The sequence below is a fragment of the Suricata suricatta genome, chromosome 4 (genome assembly GCF_006229205.1).
Source record: "Suricata suricatta isolate VVHF042 chromosome 4, meerkat_22Aug2017_6uvM2_HiC, whole genome shotgun sequence".
NCBI classification, from domain to species: Eukaryota; Metazoa; Chordata; class Mammalia; order Carnivora; family Herpestidae; genus Suricata; species Suricata suricatta.
The window spans coordinates 129,535,013-129,553,819 of record NC_043703.1 but is presented as its reverse complement, the minus strand read 5'-3'; the positions used below and the strand labels follow the sequence as shown (position 1 = coordinate 129,553,819).

At 38.7% G+C, this 18,807-nt stretch overlaps 1 protein-coding gene across 2 annotated transcripts in view; it reads right to left on the bottom strand.

Moving 5' to 3' along the window:
* Window positions 1–18,807, bottom strand: part of ANAPC1 (anaphase promoting complex subunit 1) — an 85,787-nt gene that overhangs the window by 12,242 nt on the left and 54,738 nt on the right. For both annotated transcript variants that reach the window (XM_029937818.1, XM_029937817.1), the window contains 15 exons: window positions 17,617–17,751; window positions 17,353–17,435; window positions 16,361–16,439; window positions 15,588–15,662; window positions 12,940–13,016; window positions 12,324–12,414; window positions 12,163–12,216; window positions 11,117–11,310; window positions 8,486–8,572; window positions 6,981–7,098; window positions 5,969–6,046; window positions 5,543–5,610; window positions 4,382–4,520; window positions 2,464–2,550; window positions 663–758 (listed from right to left, as the gene is read on the bottom strand). In XM_029937818.1, coding sequence (XP_029793678.1) covers window positions 663–758; window positions 2,464–2,550; window positions 4,382–4,520; window positions 5,543–5,610; window positions 5,969–6,046; window positions 6,981–7,098; window positions 8,486–8,572; window positions 11,117–11,310; window positions 12,163–12,216; window positions 12,324–12,414; window positions 12,940–13,016; window positions 15,588–15,662; window positions 16,361–16,439; window positions 17,353–17,435; window positions 17,617–17,751 — 1,461 coding nt within the window. The remainder of the gene's footprint in view (window positions 1–662; window positions 759–2,463; window positions 2,551–4,381; window positions 4,521–5,542; window positions 5,611–5,968; window positions 6,047–6,980; window positions 7,099–8,485; window positions 8,573–11,116; window positions 11,311–12,162; window positions 12,217–12,323; window positions 12,415–12,939; window positions 13,017–15,587; window positions 15,663–16,360; window positions 16,440–17,352; window positions 17,436–17,616; window positions 17,752–18,807) is intronic.

The following is an 18,807-nucleotide window of genomic DNA, read 5'->3' as shown; positions in this document are numbered from 1 at the left end:
AAAAAAAAAAAAAAAACTACTGGCTTAGCTTAACTGTAACTTTGGGTCTGAAAGTCATATGATGTAAGTAACCTAAACTGATAAACTGGTCTGATCCTTTAGGGAAGCTGTTAAGCATTATTTCCTATATTGCAACTTTTAGATTCTTTTATAACAACAATAACACAAAAGAAATTTAAAAGTGAACTCCAGTTTCCTAAAGCACTACATACTGATTCATAACCTCTTGCAAGGTGAATCACGAAGGCCTGATTTCACACTACTGCCATCAGTAGGGCATTGTTCATTCACTTCCTGCTTACTGGCATATCCTTTCCATGAAGAGGTTTTGTCAGGAAGGGGGCAATAAACCACCCAAGGACGCGGGGGGAGAAAGCAGGGGAGTGTTCTCTTCCTCTGCTAATCAGGAGAAGAGAAAAAGGGAAGAATGGGGACCATAGAGTAGGACAGCCCACCAAGGGGCATTCCTGTCATCATAGTTCTGGGCTTTGTTTGTTATATACAGAACTTTCAAGTTTTACAGGGTTTCCTTTTTGTGAATCTCTAAAAGCAAATGAGAAACCAAAAATATGGAACACATAGGGAACGTTACCTCAATATTCAGTATGTTACTTAAAATACAGTATAAATCTCATCAAAATTAGAGTGCTTTTTGGCCATACCTGATCCATTGCTATGTATGCAGGCAACATCTCTGGGGTCTCCTGAGTGACACATTCATACAGTACTGAAGAAAACAGATCTAGAATTTCCTGTTTCTGTGGAAAATCAGAAATGTTTTATAGCATATCAAGGTACATTCCAAAATCAGTTCAGGACTATACAGCAACTACTATGGCCCATTCTTTAGTGCTGCAGCCAATGATATATAGGGTAAAAGAGCGATCTCTTTCTAAAATCATAGTGCATGCAACACTAAACATCAATAAACTATAATGAAGTCCCAAAGGACAGTTATGGCTGTAAGTGCTGTGAGGAGAGGAAGGATCACCAAGGGTAAATGAGCAAACAGGACACCACAGAGATACGCCCTGGGTTAGGCTGGCAAGAGCCAGATCCAGAAAGAAAACCCAGCATCCACAAAGATGCAGCAGAAACACTGGGAAAAGGCATGGAGGAGGCGGCACAGCCAAATCCAGGCAGGCTCAAGGGCGGGAACGGACTTCCACCGGAGCCCTGTGGCCCTGAGTGCATGCCCAGCCTTTCCTAGCTATGTGATCTTGGGCACGTGAGATCTCTGAGTGGGATTTCCTCATCTATAAACCAGGAATGATAGAGCACCTACCCTCAGAGTCAGAACAATCAGAAAATCCCATAAAATACTGAGCAAAGTATCTAGTAAATAATAAAGATTCAATATTTTAAAGGGGTTAAAATGATCTTATTTAGCCCTCAAATCAATAATGTAAGGTAGGTTCTATCATAATCCCACTTTTAGAAATGAGGAAACTGCATCTTGGAGGGTTAACAATTTGCCCAGACCTACATGCACTTATAGGCAACAGACCACCAATCCCAGGTAGCAAATTCCTACATCCAAGTTTTGCCACCTGCAATGATGGATTAAACATTATCTGCTGGGAACCTTTGAATTCTAAGAGAACAACAGTTTTCTGACCAACAGAAAAATGTATCATAAAATACAGAGGAATAATAAGATTATGTGAAAATTAGAGAAAAGGAAGAAACACTGAAAATAGCAATCAGTATAAGAATGCACGAAAGAAAATACCACCTATCGAAATTAATGTCTTAGAAATTTAAGTTGTTTTACACAAACACACACACACACACACACACACACGTGCACACACACACACAGGAATATTACTCAGCCATCAAAAAGAATGAAATCTTGCCACTTGCAATGACATGGATGGGGCTACACTGCATTATGCTAAGCGATATAAATCAGAGAAAGACAAATACCATACGATCTCACTCATATGTGGGATTTAAGAAACAAAACAGATGAACAGATGGGAAAGGGGGAGAGATAAAAGAAGAAAGAGGAAACAAACCATAAGACACCCTTAATAACAGAGAACATACTGAGGGTTGACAGAGGGATGTGGGTGGGAGATGGGCTGGTGGGTGACAGGTACCAAGGAGGGCACTTGTGATGAGCACTGGGTGTTGTATGTAAGTGATGAAGCACTGAATCCTACTCCTGAACTAATATCCACTGTATGTTAACTAAAATTTAAATTTTAAAAAATTTTTAATAAAATAAAATTTAAGAGAAAAAAAAGAAATCTTAAGTTGTTTCTTCTATCAAGGTGGGGAGTTACTGAATTTAATAGTTTTCGTTTATGAAAAGTGTGTATTTGCCAAGCAAATATCATCCAGCGTACTGGAGGTGTATCAATTGTATCATCTGTTACAGAGGTTTATGGTGGTGTCCACAGATAGAAATAATAACAAATTGTAGTCTAACAGCTAAGCAAAATATATGATACATACCTGACCCATGTTCACAGTTGGTTTGCAGAAATATTCAGCAAATGACAGAAGTGCTGGATCAGAAGTGAATGCTGAAATTGTTTCTGGCTAAAAAAATAAACAACAACAAATATAAGTGAGATATCAGAGGTTATTTTCCTTACTGCTCAAATTACAATATATGCAGCTGTAAGAAATCTTACAAGGTTGTACAAACTTGCTAGAGCTTCACCTACCTGTTCTGCTAAGAAGTTACAAGCAGCTTTTCTGCACAAGCCAAATATGAGCTACTGACTTACTTACCAAAGGCCAAGAATAAATAAGTATTTCTTACACAACCTGCCCCAAAAAGGCTCTCCCCTCTCCTTCATTAACTAACTGAAAAACAAGTAAGTAGAACTGTTACTGAAAAGGTAAGGACAAAAGACTACCACTCAAGCCACTCACAAATAGGTAATGACTGGATGAGTCCACTTATATGAGGATACTAGAATAATCAAATTCAGAGACAGAAAGCAGAATGGCAAGTGCCTGGGGCCAGGAGGCAGAAGGAACAGGGAGCCGCTGGTCAACGGGTACAGAGGTTCAGTTTATACAACCAAAGAGTCCTGCAGACGGATGGTGGTGGCAACTGCACGACAAAGGGAATGGACCGAATACTAACTATCCACATAAAAAAGGGCTATGACAGCCAATTTTGTGTGTGTTTTACCACACACACACAAAATTTGGACAAAAAAAGATCCCTCACGGTTCAAGACTGAAATTGGAATATAAAAGTATTAAAAAGTATTCTCATTTCCCATTGAGGTTTATATTTTACTTCTGAATTCCCAGCAAGCAGGAAATTGAGACGTCTTTCAATCTTTATGTAATTTCCCCATTCAAAATCAAGTGTAAACTTATCTTTTCTTTACAAAGTAGATTAGGATCTTTGAGATGGGCTCTAATTTATATAAACAATAGTGCTTAAATTAAATAGTATCCAAAAGTCCTTCAAAACTATTTCATAGACAACCTATCAAATGCTGCCGAACAAAATACACTAATGTCAACTATATCTATTTAAACCCTGGGAACTACCATAAAGGCACAGTCATAAGTAACTGGCTCAACAGGAAATGTGTGTTCAATTAAAATAAACGCTACCTCCTTACGAGGGAACACAAAGAACGCTAATCCAGTCCTCGGGCCACCACTCAGCCAGTCCGTCAGCCACATTTTTGCCTCTACAACTCCCCTCCAGGGGTCCCAATGGCTTTACACAGCCACTCGATATACCTTCCGCAGGAACACATTTGCTCAGGGAATTCCTGAAAACTGCAGTTAAGCTGAGACAGTTCACTGTTAGATTGCAGAACACATTTCCAGCATGGGGAACTTATTTGAGTTCTGGAGTGTACTTGCCCGCTCTGGGAATGAGACTGTCTCACATTCTTACTTCAACTACTTTTTCATTCTAAATACTCTTGCAATAGCAGTCAAGTAGTCTGAGAATCACAGAGCAAACTGATAAAATAAAGCTGTCATCACTTACTTTATCCTCACCAAGATTTAAGCAACAAACAGGGGTGGGGGTTAAAAATGAAACTAATTAGTGCTACCCTGCAAAAAATTTTTCTGTCTTTCTGCCATGATTAGGTGAATCTTAACAATGTGAAGATTAATAAGTAAAACTATTAAACTAAACACGTTTATAGTGTTAAGACACATTATCCCTGCTGCTAAATGTAAAGCATCCTTAGAGTCCTGGCAGGTGGCCCACAAAACAACAAACCGACCCACAGCCATTCAGTCTTGACAATCTGCAGCAACGAGATGGAGCAGCTTCGCCTAAACGGCACCACAACTGTCATCACACTACCACGTGCTTTGGGTGGGTCAGTGGGATTTGTAATTATTCCCTCTCATCCTTGAGCTGTTAGCCAATCAACACTACCTTGAAAGCCCGAGCTTCAGAGTTCCTGTTAGCAACAGTCTGGGCCAACAAACTTTGCCACCCCATTGGATCTTCCTTGTAGGAGAGCTGACCTGCTCTGAGCTTAACATACAGAACCCCATCCTTAGAAAGGATTGATCTGAAAGAAAACAAGAATGAATTTTATAGGACATATTATTTGCAGTTCTCAGCTGGAAGCACAGTGTCTTCCCAAACCATGTTCACATGAGACGGCATCTTTATCATTTTCCAGTAATGTATATGATTACTTATTGTGCCCTAAAACCAAATCAGCCCCTATGAGAAAGCCAAAATAAAGTTCTAGTTTTCTTTGGTGTCGAGGTTCATGGAACTTGTTTGGTAAGAAGGGGCTCTGCTCAAGCACGCGCTTCGAAAGCAGTATTCTATCTGACGCCTCTTCATATTCATATTCCCTTTATCCCCTGGCACTAGGAGTGGGACACTGGAAGTACTAAGCATCTGTTGATTGGTTTGCAGCAGGAAAAAAAATGCTGCACATCTAAAAAGAGCAATACAGAAAACAGCTAACATCCTGACAGTTTAAGGGAAAAATAAATTAGGACCAAAACATAACACTTTTTATGGGCTGTTAAACTTTCTGGAAATTTAAACCCCTAACTTAACACACTACTTAACGCATAAAACTAACACTCTGTTCATTAAAGTAATTACTTGTATGACTATTTCCACCCAAAAGCAATCTACCATAATTTTAATTTTATGAGAACAATCCAACAAAATAATGATAAAAAGATGCAAAAGATGTGGTCTGACAAACATCAATGGTTATAAATTCCTTTTGTAGACGGATATACATGCCAGACTTACTTTTTATTTATAGCCTTACTTTCTTACACTGATTACCTCTCTTTACTGCTACAGTGGACAATTCTATTATTGTACCAATTTATGTCACTTCAAGTTTCTTACTGAATAAATTTAACTGTTTTCTAAACTAAATCTCCTAATATAAATTCTGTTGCAAAGTTAGAGACCACTTTATTCAAAATATTTTCTACATATTGTCCTAAATGAGATCAAAAGGTGACAAGGACCATTCCAGTGAATAATTTGCAATTTCTACCTTCCCATGTACTTCTTTTCACTTCACAAATCATCTAAGAAATTCAATATACTCACTTTAAGTGTTGTGTCCCCTTGCTTAAATCTATGAGCAGTTCCCAGTATCGTGGCCCTTTTACTTTGATCTGCCAAGACAAATGTGAACAGTCAATCCAACACTAAAAAAGTGCCAGTTTGACAAAATAAAACCTGTGTTTCTCAGAGGAAATAAAAACAACTGGGCTTGAAAGACACATTGAAAAGTTAACAAGCTCCACTTCCAGACTTAAGTGTCTGTGAATCCGGTTCTGAGGCCACCTAACCTATCAGTAAAGACCCCCAAGTGAAGACTTTCTCTGTTCCTCATGGCAACTCCTAGGCTGCTTTCTGATTTCCTACAGAACAGGGAGAGCGCAGAGGCTTTTACTTAGCTATCTCTGATGCTCTACTGCTCTGGCTGAACTGATCCCTTGCATGCATCTCTCTAAATCACATCCCACTTACCTGCTTTAAAAGGTGGAGTTCTGGAAGAAGGGTAGGAGCCATTAGTTCTTCTTTGGTTTGTTCATACCACTGAGTACCCTTTACAAATGTAAAAGAACAGCCACAATTCACTATGTAGTTAGAGGAAGCTACAAGAAGAAACATCTCCACTCCGTCCTTCTTCCCCAGTTTCTACACAGGTTGTCAAATGGGATAAAATAGTCTCTGATATCAAGTCTTTAAGGGCTAAGTGTACAATCCTTTGCGGGACCTGTAACACCTTATGCCAACCACTTCGAGCCTTGTGCTTCACGTGCAGCAGGGCACTTTGGAGGCCTCTGTCTTCCTTACTGGGAGCGTGCTGCTGCTCGGCTGGCAGATCTCAGCCCGCACACTGTGTCTACCATGACAACTTCCCCATCCTCAACAGCCAGAGAGGGCATCTCTCCTCTGCTCCCCCTGCATTCGACACATACCGCCAATTACCACTCTATTCCTACTGCATCCATGCCTGGCCACCCAGTGGACAGAAGTTCCTGCAGGAATATGACAATTTAACTTTTGTGCCCCAGAGCCTAGCACAGTTCTGATACACGGAAGGTACTTAATAGTAAGGATTCTTCCTTAAGCAGGAAGGACAGATACATGACTTACTTATATAATCTATGCATCTAAATCAAAGATCTCTCATCGACTACATGATCCTGGGCTTTAAAGCAGTCTGCAAAAAAATCTAAGAATAGTTCTAATTAACTCTTCTTTAGAATACAGACATTTTCAAACACGGACATTTTCAAAGTATAGGCTCTACGGACAAAACAGCAGCTGATGACCTCTAAAGTATCTCTCTCATAGACTATAAATGAATCCAAATGGCCTGGCAGAATATACACAAATTTTAGAAGCTTCAATTTTCTAAGAAGTTAATGCACTACTGCCATCTTTTAAAGGACAACATTTTTGAAATATTTTGAGCTAGAAAGCTGTATGAGTGGTAACAAAATTACACATAAGTGGAAGGAGGAAGAATTACCTTATAGGTCACTTCTAAGAGGGCGTAGCAGGGCATGTTTGTATCCACATCCACAGGCACCAGGAGCCTGGGTTCGGCAGCCAGCACATACAGGTGCCGCAGGGCCTGGAGATGATACCTACTCACAGAAAACACAGGCAGGAGATAACATGCAGGGGACAACAGCGTGAGCTCTACACACTGCTGCTGCTGCGACCCCCTGAACCGTAAAAAAAGCTGGGGTCGATAACTTCCAATGACAGCAATCCTAAAGGACAACAAGATTCAGTTAAAAAGTAATGGACTGGGGTACCTGGGTGGCTCAGTCAGTTGAGCGTCCGACTTCAGCTCGGGTCATGATCCCACGGTTCGTGAGTTCGAACCCCGCGTCGGGCTCTGTGTTAACAGCTCAGAGCCTAGTGCCTGCTGCAGATTCTGTGCCTCCCTCTCTCTCTGCCCCTCCCCCACTCATACTCTCACTCTCTCAAAAATGAATAAATGTTAAGAAAATAATAAAAATAAAAAATAAATAAATTTTAAAAAAGTAATGGACAAATTCTCTTTTTAAAAAATTACAGACACACAATCCCTCACCCAAGATTTCTTTACCAGAGTTTTCACAATTGAGAAGTTTTATAGATAAGGAGGTAAAAATTATCTTAACATGAAAATAATTCATGATTTCTAGAATCTCTCAAATAATCCTTTTCTGCCCCACACAGGCATCTTTTTACCTTCCTAGAGACTTATTTCTGGTTATCTGGATTTTTGGCTTCAGGTCCTATGGCTCAGGGCCACTTCTAATTGGTCTCTGATTCTTTGCTGCATTTTGCTTTTTGTGTCCCTTCTATTTCATTTATACAAAACTTCTCAGCATGCAGGGTGCCTAGATGGACCAGTCAATTAAGCGCCCGACCCCTGATTTCAGCTCAGGTCATGTTCTCACGGTTCATGAGAATGAGCCCTGAGTCAGGCTTTGTTCTGACAGCACAGAGCCTGCTTGCGATTCTCTCTCTCTCTCCCTCCCTCTCTCTCTGCCATCCCCATGCTCCTACTCTTTCTCTCTCTCTCCCCAAAACAGATTAATTTTTAAATTCTCAGCATTCATGTAAAAGCGGAAAAAAAGGAATTCATATAGACAGTGGGCAGTGCCACTAAATCAGACCAATTTCTCTCTTGGAATTAAACAATTACAGTACAAAACATGTTGTCTTCAGCTTCTGTTGGCTACTATCTTTTGCTTAATGAATTGGTCCCTAAAGATAACCTTGTTTGGCCCACCTCTGGGTTTACAGCAGTTCTAGTGATTAAAGAATGGTGGAAGACTGATGGACCAGTCCAACAGCTGTCCAAAGCTCTCTTTTGGTCTAATATTTAGAGTAACGTTTTTAAAGATTTAGCCAGGAAGATAACTAAGTTCAAGACCAGAATAAACTAATTTGGGAATGAATCCATGGAACCAAAGCACCAATTATCCCTTGGAGAACTTAGGGAAGATCACGTTGAGGACAGAATCCTAGACTCACCGGTTATCAGTGCTGTGCGCAGGGAAGTGTGGGTACAGGGCACAGAGGAGAGCAGCGATGGAAGAGTTTGCTGTACTCAAGGAGTACCTGCAAAACAAAGGCCGGAGTGAAAGCTTATTAATCACACTGCGCGAACTTCCAAGGCCTTCCGAGAACCAGCACAGCGGAGAACTGTGGCCAGGCGCGCTGACCACATGCCTTGACAAATACAAGTGTGCTAATGCTGTGAACATCTCACTGTTCAGTTCGTCTTTAAGCCATTTCAAGGCCATCTACTATTGAAAGTAAAAGCAAATCTCACAAATAGTAACTTTCAAAACCTGGATTAGTAAGCATGGTTTTTGAACCTAAACTATCACTGTACCGAGGGCCATTAATGCAATCCTAGAGACTACAGACACTGAAAAAGGCACAAATGAAGGACACCACTTTTTCTCCAGTTCTACATATACCTACTTATAGAATAATAAGCCTAAAAATACAGGGTCTCAAACTTTTTTGCTTCTGTAAAGCCTGAGCATCTCCTTAGAATGAAAGACAAAATGAACAAAGCAAAAGTTATCATAGGAAGTTACAATGAATGTATAAACAACTATTTCTCAAAGTACAAATAGCTTTTTTCTTATCAATCCTGTAAACTTACTTTTATAAAGGCCATATATTCTTAATAAAATTTTTTGAAATTTTCCTTATATTATTTTATTGTTTGTCAACTCTGCCTGGCAAACAGGCAGATCTACAGCTTTTTTTTATAAATATTTTGAAATAAAGATGGTACACCAGGCATCATACAAAACCACTCTTGGAGGGCCTGCTGGTTCAACATCCAACTTCGGCTGAGGTCATGATCTCGTAGATCACATCAGGCTCTGTGCTGACAGACAAGAGCCTGGAGCCTGCTTCAGATTCTGTGTCTCCCTCTCTCTCTCTGCCCCTCCCCAGGTAACACACACGTGTGCATACACTCTCTTTCTCTCTCAAAAAACATTTAAAAAAAGAGAAAACAAGAGATGTAGGGGGCTTAGTTTGGATAGAAAATAAGTTTACAAGAGTCATAAAATAAAAAGAATTTTCATAGTAACATGGGGGAAGGGAGAAAAAAAGGAGCTGTTGTTTAAAGGGTACAGAGCTTCAGTTCTGAAGGTGAAACAGTTCCCGAGATTGGTTATACAACAGTGTGAGTGCACCGACTACTATTGAACTGCACATTCAGAAATAGTTAAAAAGATAAATTTCATGCTATGTGTGTATTTTACCACAAATAAAATTTTTTAAATAAATACACAATCCAATGTGAAAATGGGTAGAGGAGATTAGATATCATAAAAGATTTCCAGTTAGCCATCAAAGATATAAAGGGTACTAAATATATCATCTTTCAGAGAAATGGAAATTAAAACCACAACTACTACCAGATGGCTAAAATTAAAAAGACCAACATCTCCCAAGTGTTGGAAAGGATGAGGAGCTCGAACATCACACAACACTGATGGGTATATCAAATGGTACAACCACTTTGGAGCACTGAAGGCATTATCTACCAAAGTTAAGCATACATGTACACTCATAGATCTACTCATAGATCTATAAACAACAAAATTGAAGACAGGTAAAACAATACTCCTAAGAGCCCCAAGTCCGAAACAACATATCCAGCAAAAGCAGAGTAGATCAATAACTGTGGAATAATCATACAATGGAATTCAACAGCAGAAACATGAATAAACCACTGCTACATGCAATACGGATGAATCTCACAAACAATGTTGAGCTAAAGTTGATCCTTTAACGATGTGAGGATTAGAGGTACCAAACCCGGCATAGTCAAAAATCTGTTAATTACTTATAACTTCCCCAAAGTTTAACAAATTGCCTACTCTTAACTAGAAGCCTTACTGATAACATAGTCAATTAACACATATTTATTGTTATTTGTACTATGTGCTGTAATCTTATAATAAAGTAAGCTACAGAAAAGAAAACATTAGGAAAACCATAAGGAAGAGAAAATACATCTATAGGACTGTACTGTATTTATCCAATAAATTTTGAATTTAAAAATTTTGAATTTAAAAAGCAGGCAAAGCCACGCTAAGGTGTTACAAGATAAAAAGTGATCATCTTTGGGTTGAAGTAAAGTAATAGTTAACAGGAAAGACACAGCAGGGGTAGAAACAGGGATTCTGAGTTCTGTCTTGATCTACATGGTAGTCTACGGGGAAGTCTTATAAAAAGATGAGGAGGTCAGGAATGACAGATGCTGGAAAGGGAGCATGGAAGGTAAAAACTAAGAAAAAGAAACTCCCACAGGACTTGGTGACTGAAGTGTTCCTGACCTTTCAGCTCAGGAGAAGGGTAAAGCCGTTAAACAGCAGGGAACGGGAGGTGGCACACTGAGGAACTGAGTGCCGACTCTCCTGAGAACGTAGAGTGAGGCCGGTCACTACCAAGTAGGCATCAAATGATGGTTACACTACAGAAGGGCCCTTTTCAAGTGTAATTATGCCCCAGGATAAGCGAACAGCTAATTAAGATCCAAACTTTTCATGCATCTTCAAAACCAAAATAAGTCACTCTAGTAGATCTTGCTCATGAGATCTTCATTAAGGAAAAAAATACATACTCATTTACCTTCCTCCTCCCAGAAAGAGAAGTCCAAGGGCCATGTGATGGGCTAAGTGGAAACCGTAGTTCATTTCACCACCTGTTTTCATGTGCAGGAAGCGACAGAGCTGCAACACCTTCAGGTTCCCCGAGCCGGCCACCACCATGGCGAGGGACAAGAGCACCACACTGAGGCAGGCCTCCAGGTTGTACGGCCCTGTCTGAAATGCAACCGGCGGCACGCTTCAACCCCTGTGACATTTCATTATCAAACCAAACTGGCCACTGTCTGACTACAGATATTTATTAGTCTAAAAATCTGCAAAACAAGTATTTTCTCTGTAAAATTCAAGTTCAGTGTAGAAAATTCAAAAAATAAAGTATAAAAAAGGAAATAATAATTCCCCAGACTGCTAAAAGCCAGATAGAACTGCCATAAATATTTTGGCCTTTTCCTCAAATCTTTTCCTGTATCTCTGGATTTTTTTTCAAATGAAACTGAAGTATTACTATATATGATATTCACTCATAAAAAGTTCTTAGAGAACCTGAGTTGGACAGCTCCACTGTACAATAATGTACAGCTACACCACAATGAAATTTACCTACTTTTGGACTTTTTGATTTTCAAGTTTTCTCATATTATACATAATGTTGCATAAATCTGCGTGGTGTTTAACAGAAAATAAAATCTTACTCTCTCCTGTTACTACAGGAGCAATGTCTCAAAACCAAGTAAATTTTTACTAAGCGCTAAATTTTTTAAAAAGCAGTTTAGCAATATTCACTCCTGAGACAGGAGGACATAAGGCACGATAACCCGTGAAGGATATGGTTTTTGCTCTCACGAGAATTTGATACCATGTACATCCTTCAAGGATCATCATACTTGCCACCTATTAACATCCCAGAACACAAACAGAAAGATGAGCCACAACTTCAACCCCCCATTCTAAACTCAAACAAGTTGCAGAGATACTTGACAACACATAAGTAACTGAATTATCAGTGAATTTTCTTCAACTTCAATTTTATTCCCAAGGAGAATGATCATTTATGATTAAAAGACTTACTACAGAAGCATTAGGTGCAGACAAATAAGTCATAAAATCTTTTGCAAATTTATGCTGGAAAAACAAAAGAAAAAAATCTAAAGTTAAAAGAAGCATATCAATGCACTGTTAAAAAAGAAAACAGAACAAAGTAAGCTAGGATATACTAGGATATGTCTTACCAAACAGTTAAACGCCGATAAGTTTTCAGAGCCTGCAAATCGAAAACCCAGAGACAAGCAGGCTCCTGCAATTATGTAGACATGTGCCTGCCTGGAAACAGATTACAAGAAATTTAATACTACCTTTATTTTGCTTTAAAATCCATTACTACTATTATCTTGGGCTAAAAATAATAAATATTCCTGATCTCTAAACTAGATTTTATTCTTCTGGGAACGCTCAATGGTGGCTCTAGTCAATCAGCAGATTTCTGCAGCAGAAGGGCCATGTGGCCATTACTGATAAAGTGTGCCTCTTGCCTACGTATTTCTTACACAGCTAAGAAGATAATTTCTTGAAAACAACTGCCAATTTTTTTTTAATGTAAAAGGTATAAGAGGAGTAAGTTAAATCTCTGATATTGTTTTCTGAGAAAAGAGCTCTATAATTGAAAGCCCTAAACAGACAACTAAGAAAAAAATCAACTCTGTGAACATCTGCTAAGTGCCGGTGAGAAACACGGGGGATTCAGAATTACTCCAATCAAGGAGAGCACGTCTTCTACATACTATATATTCTACTTATTTATGAGAGATGCTAGGGGAGCTCGTTTGCTTTACACATTTCATGACTTACGACAAAGTTTCCAAATTCAAATCCTCTGAGCAAGGCAATTCAATTTCACTGAGAGAGATACTATTTTCTCTTATAATCTGTCAAAACAGAAAGAATACCTAGACATTAATATTCAAGTTATAAATATTAAATGATTTGAAAACTTAACACACTGGTACCTGATGGCTTAGTTAGTTGTGCATCTGACTTCAGCTCAGGTCATGATCTTGAAGTTCATGAGTTCAAGCCCCATATCAGGCTCTGCGCTGACCTGACAGCCTGCTTCTCCCCTCTTTCTGCTGGTCCCCCACCACTCACACTCTGGCTCTATCTCTCAAAAATAAACATTTAAAAAATTTTTAATCTTCTGCTTACCAAAATTAACTAAGAAAATGAATAGACCACCACAGACTGGGAGGAATATTTGCAAAACATATTTCTGGAAGAAAAATAAAAAAAGAAGAAGAAGAAAAGGTTCCAGAAAAAAATTCTAGCAGCTCGATAAAAAGACTAGCACCACAAATTTTAAATGGACAAAAGATATGAAAAGACACTTCACAAAAAAAGATATGTGAAGGAGCAATAAACAAATGAAAACGTTCTATCATTACTAGCCAGCAGGGATGTGCAAAATGAGATAATAAGATATCATTACATATTTACCAACACAGCTAAAATTAAGAAAACTAATACCACCAAATACTGACAAGATATGCAGTAGCTAGATTTTTATAAATTGTTGGACAACGTGCAGGATGGTATAAACGCTCTAGAAAAAGGTTTATCAGTACTTACCAAACTAAACTTATCATCTACTCTACACCTCAGTAATTCTAAAAGAAAACATATGTCCACAAAAATATCTGTGTAAGAATATTTACAGTAGCTTGATTCATAATAGCTAAAACCTGAAACCAACCCAAAAGAGAACAAAAAACAATGGACTACTCACAGAAAGCAATACTACTTCACAATAAAATGGACCAGCTTCTAATACACTCAATATCTCAAAATCAGGCCGAGTGAAAGAAGTCTTATATGAAAGGATATATACTGTATGTGATTCCATTAACACAAAGTTCTACATCAGGCAAACTAACTTATTTTGGGAAAATGTCAGAAAATTGACTGCTCTGGGGGGTAGGAGGTGAGTGCAGATTGAGGGGGACAGGGAGGGAGGGCACTAGTGGTAATTTTGAAAGAGGTTTGTTTCCATGAGCTTATGCATTAGTCAAACCTTATCAAACAGTATATTTAAGACTTGTGGGTTTCATCATATAAAATTTTATCTTAAAAGGAAGAAAAGATACAATATTGAATTCTAGTTAATGATACATACATATGCTGAAATTTGTAACAAAAAGCATACTACTGTCTGCAACTAACTTTGAAATTCATCAAAAAATGATGGATTGGCTGGAGGACAAAGGGGACAGGTTATTAAACAAGTTTAGTAAAATTCTAACTGTAAAATCCAACTGGTGATAATGATGCTGTACAAAGTTCTTTCAACCTATATTGAAATTTTTCTTATTAAAATACTGGAAGAAACACTACAGTGTTCTCGAGATAAACAGATTTTATAAATAAAAAGAAGCTGGGGCACCTGGGTGGCTCAGTCAATTAAGTGTCTGACTTTGACTCGGGTCATGATCTCATGGTTCGTGAGTTCGAGCTCCAGAGCCCCTCATCAGGCTCTGTGCTGACAGCTCAGAGCCTGGAGCCTGCTTCGGATTCTGTGTCTCCCTCTCTCTCTCTGTCCCATACCCATTCACACTCTGTTGCTCACAAAAAAATAAACATTAAAAATTTTTAATTAAAAAAAAGGGGGGAACTGAGATCATCAGACATGGAGAGCTGATTAAAGAGCAATATTCAGTTACAGTATTTGATTTAGAATTTAAAAAAAAATTTTTTTTGTAATTTATTTCTTTTTTATTTACATCCAAGTTAGTTAGCATGTAGTACAACAATGATTTTAGGAGTAGATTCCTTAATGCCCCTTACCCATTTAGCCCATCCCCTCTCCCATAACCCCTCCCACCCATTTTTTTAATGTTTATCTTTAAAAAAGAGAGAGAGAGAGCACGCGTGCGCAAACGAGTGGAGGAGGGTCAGAGAGAAAGAGGGAGATGCAGAATCCAAAGCAGTCTCCAAGGCTCTGAGCTGTCAGCACAGAGCCCGATGTAGGCCTTGAACTCAGGAACTGTGAGATCATGACCTGAGCCTAAGTCAGACACTTAACTGACTGGGCCACAAAGGCACCCCTAATTTGGAATTCTAAAAAGGAGTCTGCTTATTTTTAACTATTTGGCTTATTAAATAAATATGCTATAAAGTAATTAAAACAAGTTATGATATACGACATCTAAACTTGCCACAAAGTAAACTAGCATCTTAAATAAATATGTGCTTAATTAGGGTAAAAATGTAAAAAATAATTTTTTAGGGTTCTTCTAGATATTTCATTTTTAATACCATAATTTCTTGGGATCTAGGGTCACAGCTGTTTCTATGGTCAGCACACAATCTTAAACTGAAAGTTCCCAGGTTTTCAAAAGATACTATAAATAAACATCAATATTGCTTTTATTTTAAAAAGTATTGTATAGGGTTTTAGAAAATCCCACAAAAATAATGATATATCAATGTTTATTATACATACTCACTTGAGGAACATTGCTATCAACCCACTTGGAATCTGGTAAAATATCATCCCACAGAATCAGGCATCGAGCAAGTGTCTTAAAAATGTAACAGATAAAATTAATTAGAGTAGGCAAAGTTCATAGATTATATAACAATGATAATTTTAAATAACATAAAACTCAGTTCCCAATCGATGGCAATTTTGAAAAAGACAGTACATAATATCAACGTTAAGCTAAACTCATTAAAATAAATCGAAAATTTAAACAGAAAAAACTAAAACTGAGTTGATTATTATCAAAGTTTAGAGAACTTTTTTTAAAAGCAAGTTTTTAACTTGCTTCATAAAAGAGAAATCAGAAAGAAAAGAATCTTAACACTGTCTATACAACTTAAAGGCTTTCATATGCTAAAAATACACAAGTTTAAACATCAAAGAATAACAGGAAAATTGTAGGCAATTATGTCAAACAGTTAACAGTCATCAGTTATACCCTTAATAGTAATGCTGCATCCTTAATAATAAAAGAATATAAAATAAAGCAGCAATGAAGCCCCAGCCACTTATTGCTTGTTGAATAATGTAAGAAGTTGAAATGTCAACTCCTAGTGTTTCCTGGAATGCCTATGAGTTATAATTGGGAAATTTCAGAAGAATACTATCCATTACATATACATGATGGATAAACAGTAAAAGGGCTCCCTTATAGAAACATCTATATTCACAAGCTAAACTTGAGTACCACAAATAGACTCCTCATTTAGGGGAAACAAAAAGCATAAAGCACCATACCCGAAGCAAGAGAAATTCCGGTTTCACAAAGTCCAGCAAATACATGGTGTCAGGAGCTCGAAGCCAATCTGCAATGGATCTGTGGGTGGCAGAGATCAGTAAGCAGTACTGCTCAAGCAGAGGGCAAAATAATCAGGAATCCCAAGCTGGACCTCAAACCCGTCTGCCCACTCCATCCACTACCCTATTTGTTTTCCATAGTACTTTACACCTTCTAATGCAGTATTTGTTAGGTATGGACGTCTGCCCTACGATGACAAAAGCTATATGAGAACATATTTGTAGTTCTGTTTAGTTTGCTGAAATATCTTCAGTACCGAGAAACCACTGCCATACATTATTCATCCAAAGAGATGAATATATGTTTTTAACCACTTTGTTAAATTTTGCATATATTCACTTTTTCTAACGAGAAATTTATAACATTGAAAAATTTCTTGAATCTCAGAATACTTTTTAACTTCATTACAAGACTTAAAATTTTAAATGTTTAATGTCTCTTACCCAACTTTTCTATGTAGAATATAAAAAAATAAATGCCAACTGTCTACTTTCAACTGTCAGCATTAATTATGGGGGGGGGAGTGTAGAAAGGTAGAAAGGTAGATGGTGTGATTATTAGGAAAGTTCTTGAAATAAGCAGAAATCATGTTTACAAATGATAATCAAGAACAGAATAGTGCTAAGGTTTTCTGGCTTAACCAATCCTCAAACAGCATGTAAAATCAATGAAAAGGAATTTGGGCATCTTTTGACTATCCGTGACATCAACTACAAAACAAAAATAAAAGTTGGTAATTACATTGTCCCAAGATTAAAACAGCAAAATATACTGACTCTAGATAAAAATCTATATAACTCGTAGTACTGAAGAGAATTAAAATCAGGCTAATCTATACAAGGAAAATAAACTTATTAATTTAGTTTTACTACTGACGTCAGAAAGGAAGTCACACTATCACGGCAAGGAATGGAGTGAGGGAATACGATACCTGTTATTGGTTTTTAAGTAGATCATGGCCAAAGCTAGAGTGGCACCTGGACAAGTTACATCAACATTTATGGTATCTCCTTCCTATCAAAAAAAAAATTATTCATGTAAAAGAGTTCTGAATTATAAATTCTTCTGAATACAAATTCTTCTTCTGGCTTATGCTTAAAATTAACAGATTTACACATGTTGGTAACAGAAATACTATTTGCAAATTCACTTCTTCGCTTCCAGAATTTTTATCTGTTCTTTAACATGGACTTACTTTGATTTGATAACTTGGAGATTTGTGCTTCTCCCTGTGCATTCCGGCTTGAAAGCGCCGATGGCCTCCAACCATGTACTGATAAAGCTGCTCAGGCACGTTGAGATCAGACATACCTATCAAATTACTGCCATGCTGCAAAAGGAAATAACACATGAAAGGAAATCTTACAGAATAAGATCCATAACACGTTAATACCCATTGACAAATAAAAGAACGAACTAACTTCAAAGCAGTGTATTTTGTGTTTTTTTTAATTAAAATAACAACTACTCATAACTACTACTAAATATTCAAACAAGCTCTTAAGTATTCACATTAAGAATTACAATACTTAGGTGGAGCCAAGATGGCGGAGAGGAAGGGAGCTCTGTAAACTCCATCCGCACCATTTATCGAACTGAGAAGGATATTACGCTCATCTGCGAGAGCAGAAGGAGAAAATACGAACTCCAGAAGGAATAGAACCTCAAGGATATCTGAGTGAGTGGGGGCGAACGGGGGAGATCCAAAAACGGACCAGCCCGGGACGGGCAGGGGAGGTAAGATCCCCAGCCCAGCGTGGCGCAAGTGCGCGGCACCCGGGAGACAAAGGGAAGAGACAGAGTCGGAACACGCTCATAGAACTGTCTCTGGGGAAGAGGTATAGAACGCTTGGCTGCGCTTGGAGACAGAAACCCACTCCATAGATAACTACTGGGCAGCGGGCGCAAGAGAAGGAATAGCCCCCAGCCCTAAGCCATCTCGGGGCGAATCAGAGGCGTCTGTGGCTGTGAGAAGCGGCTGCGCTGGGGAGGCACGCTCCGCGGCGGGAAGCAGCGCGAGTGGCGGCTGCACCAGGCGCGAGCAATTCGAACTTGGTTTTGGGAACGGGACCACAGACCGCATTTCCACGGCACACCTCACCCCCTGCACGGACTGCGCGAATCCCAGGTGCCCACAGGGAAAAAATAGGGCGCACACCTACGCGACCACCAACAAAGAGTCGGTGGTGGGTGGAGGCCTGGGCGCGCACTGTAGGAGCTCCCAGCTCATTTCCAGCAGCGCACAGCGTCTTGAGCAAAGCTATCAGAAACTAAGAGAGGCTTGGTTTTTTGCTTTTTGTTTTTTTCCTTTCCCCCATTGCAATCGCGATCCGGACTGGGGGTGGGGACTCCGCAATTGAGAAGGTGCGCACTTCACCTCCTGCTG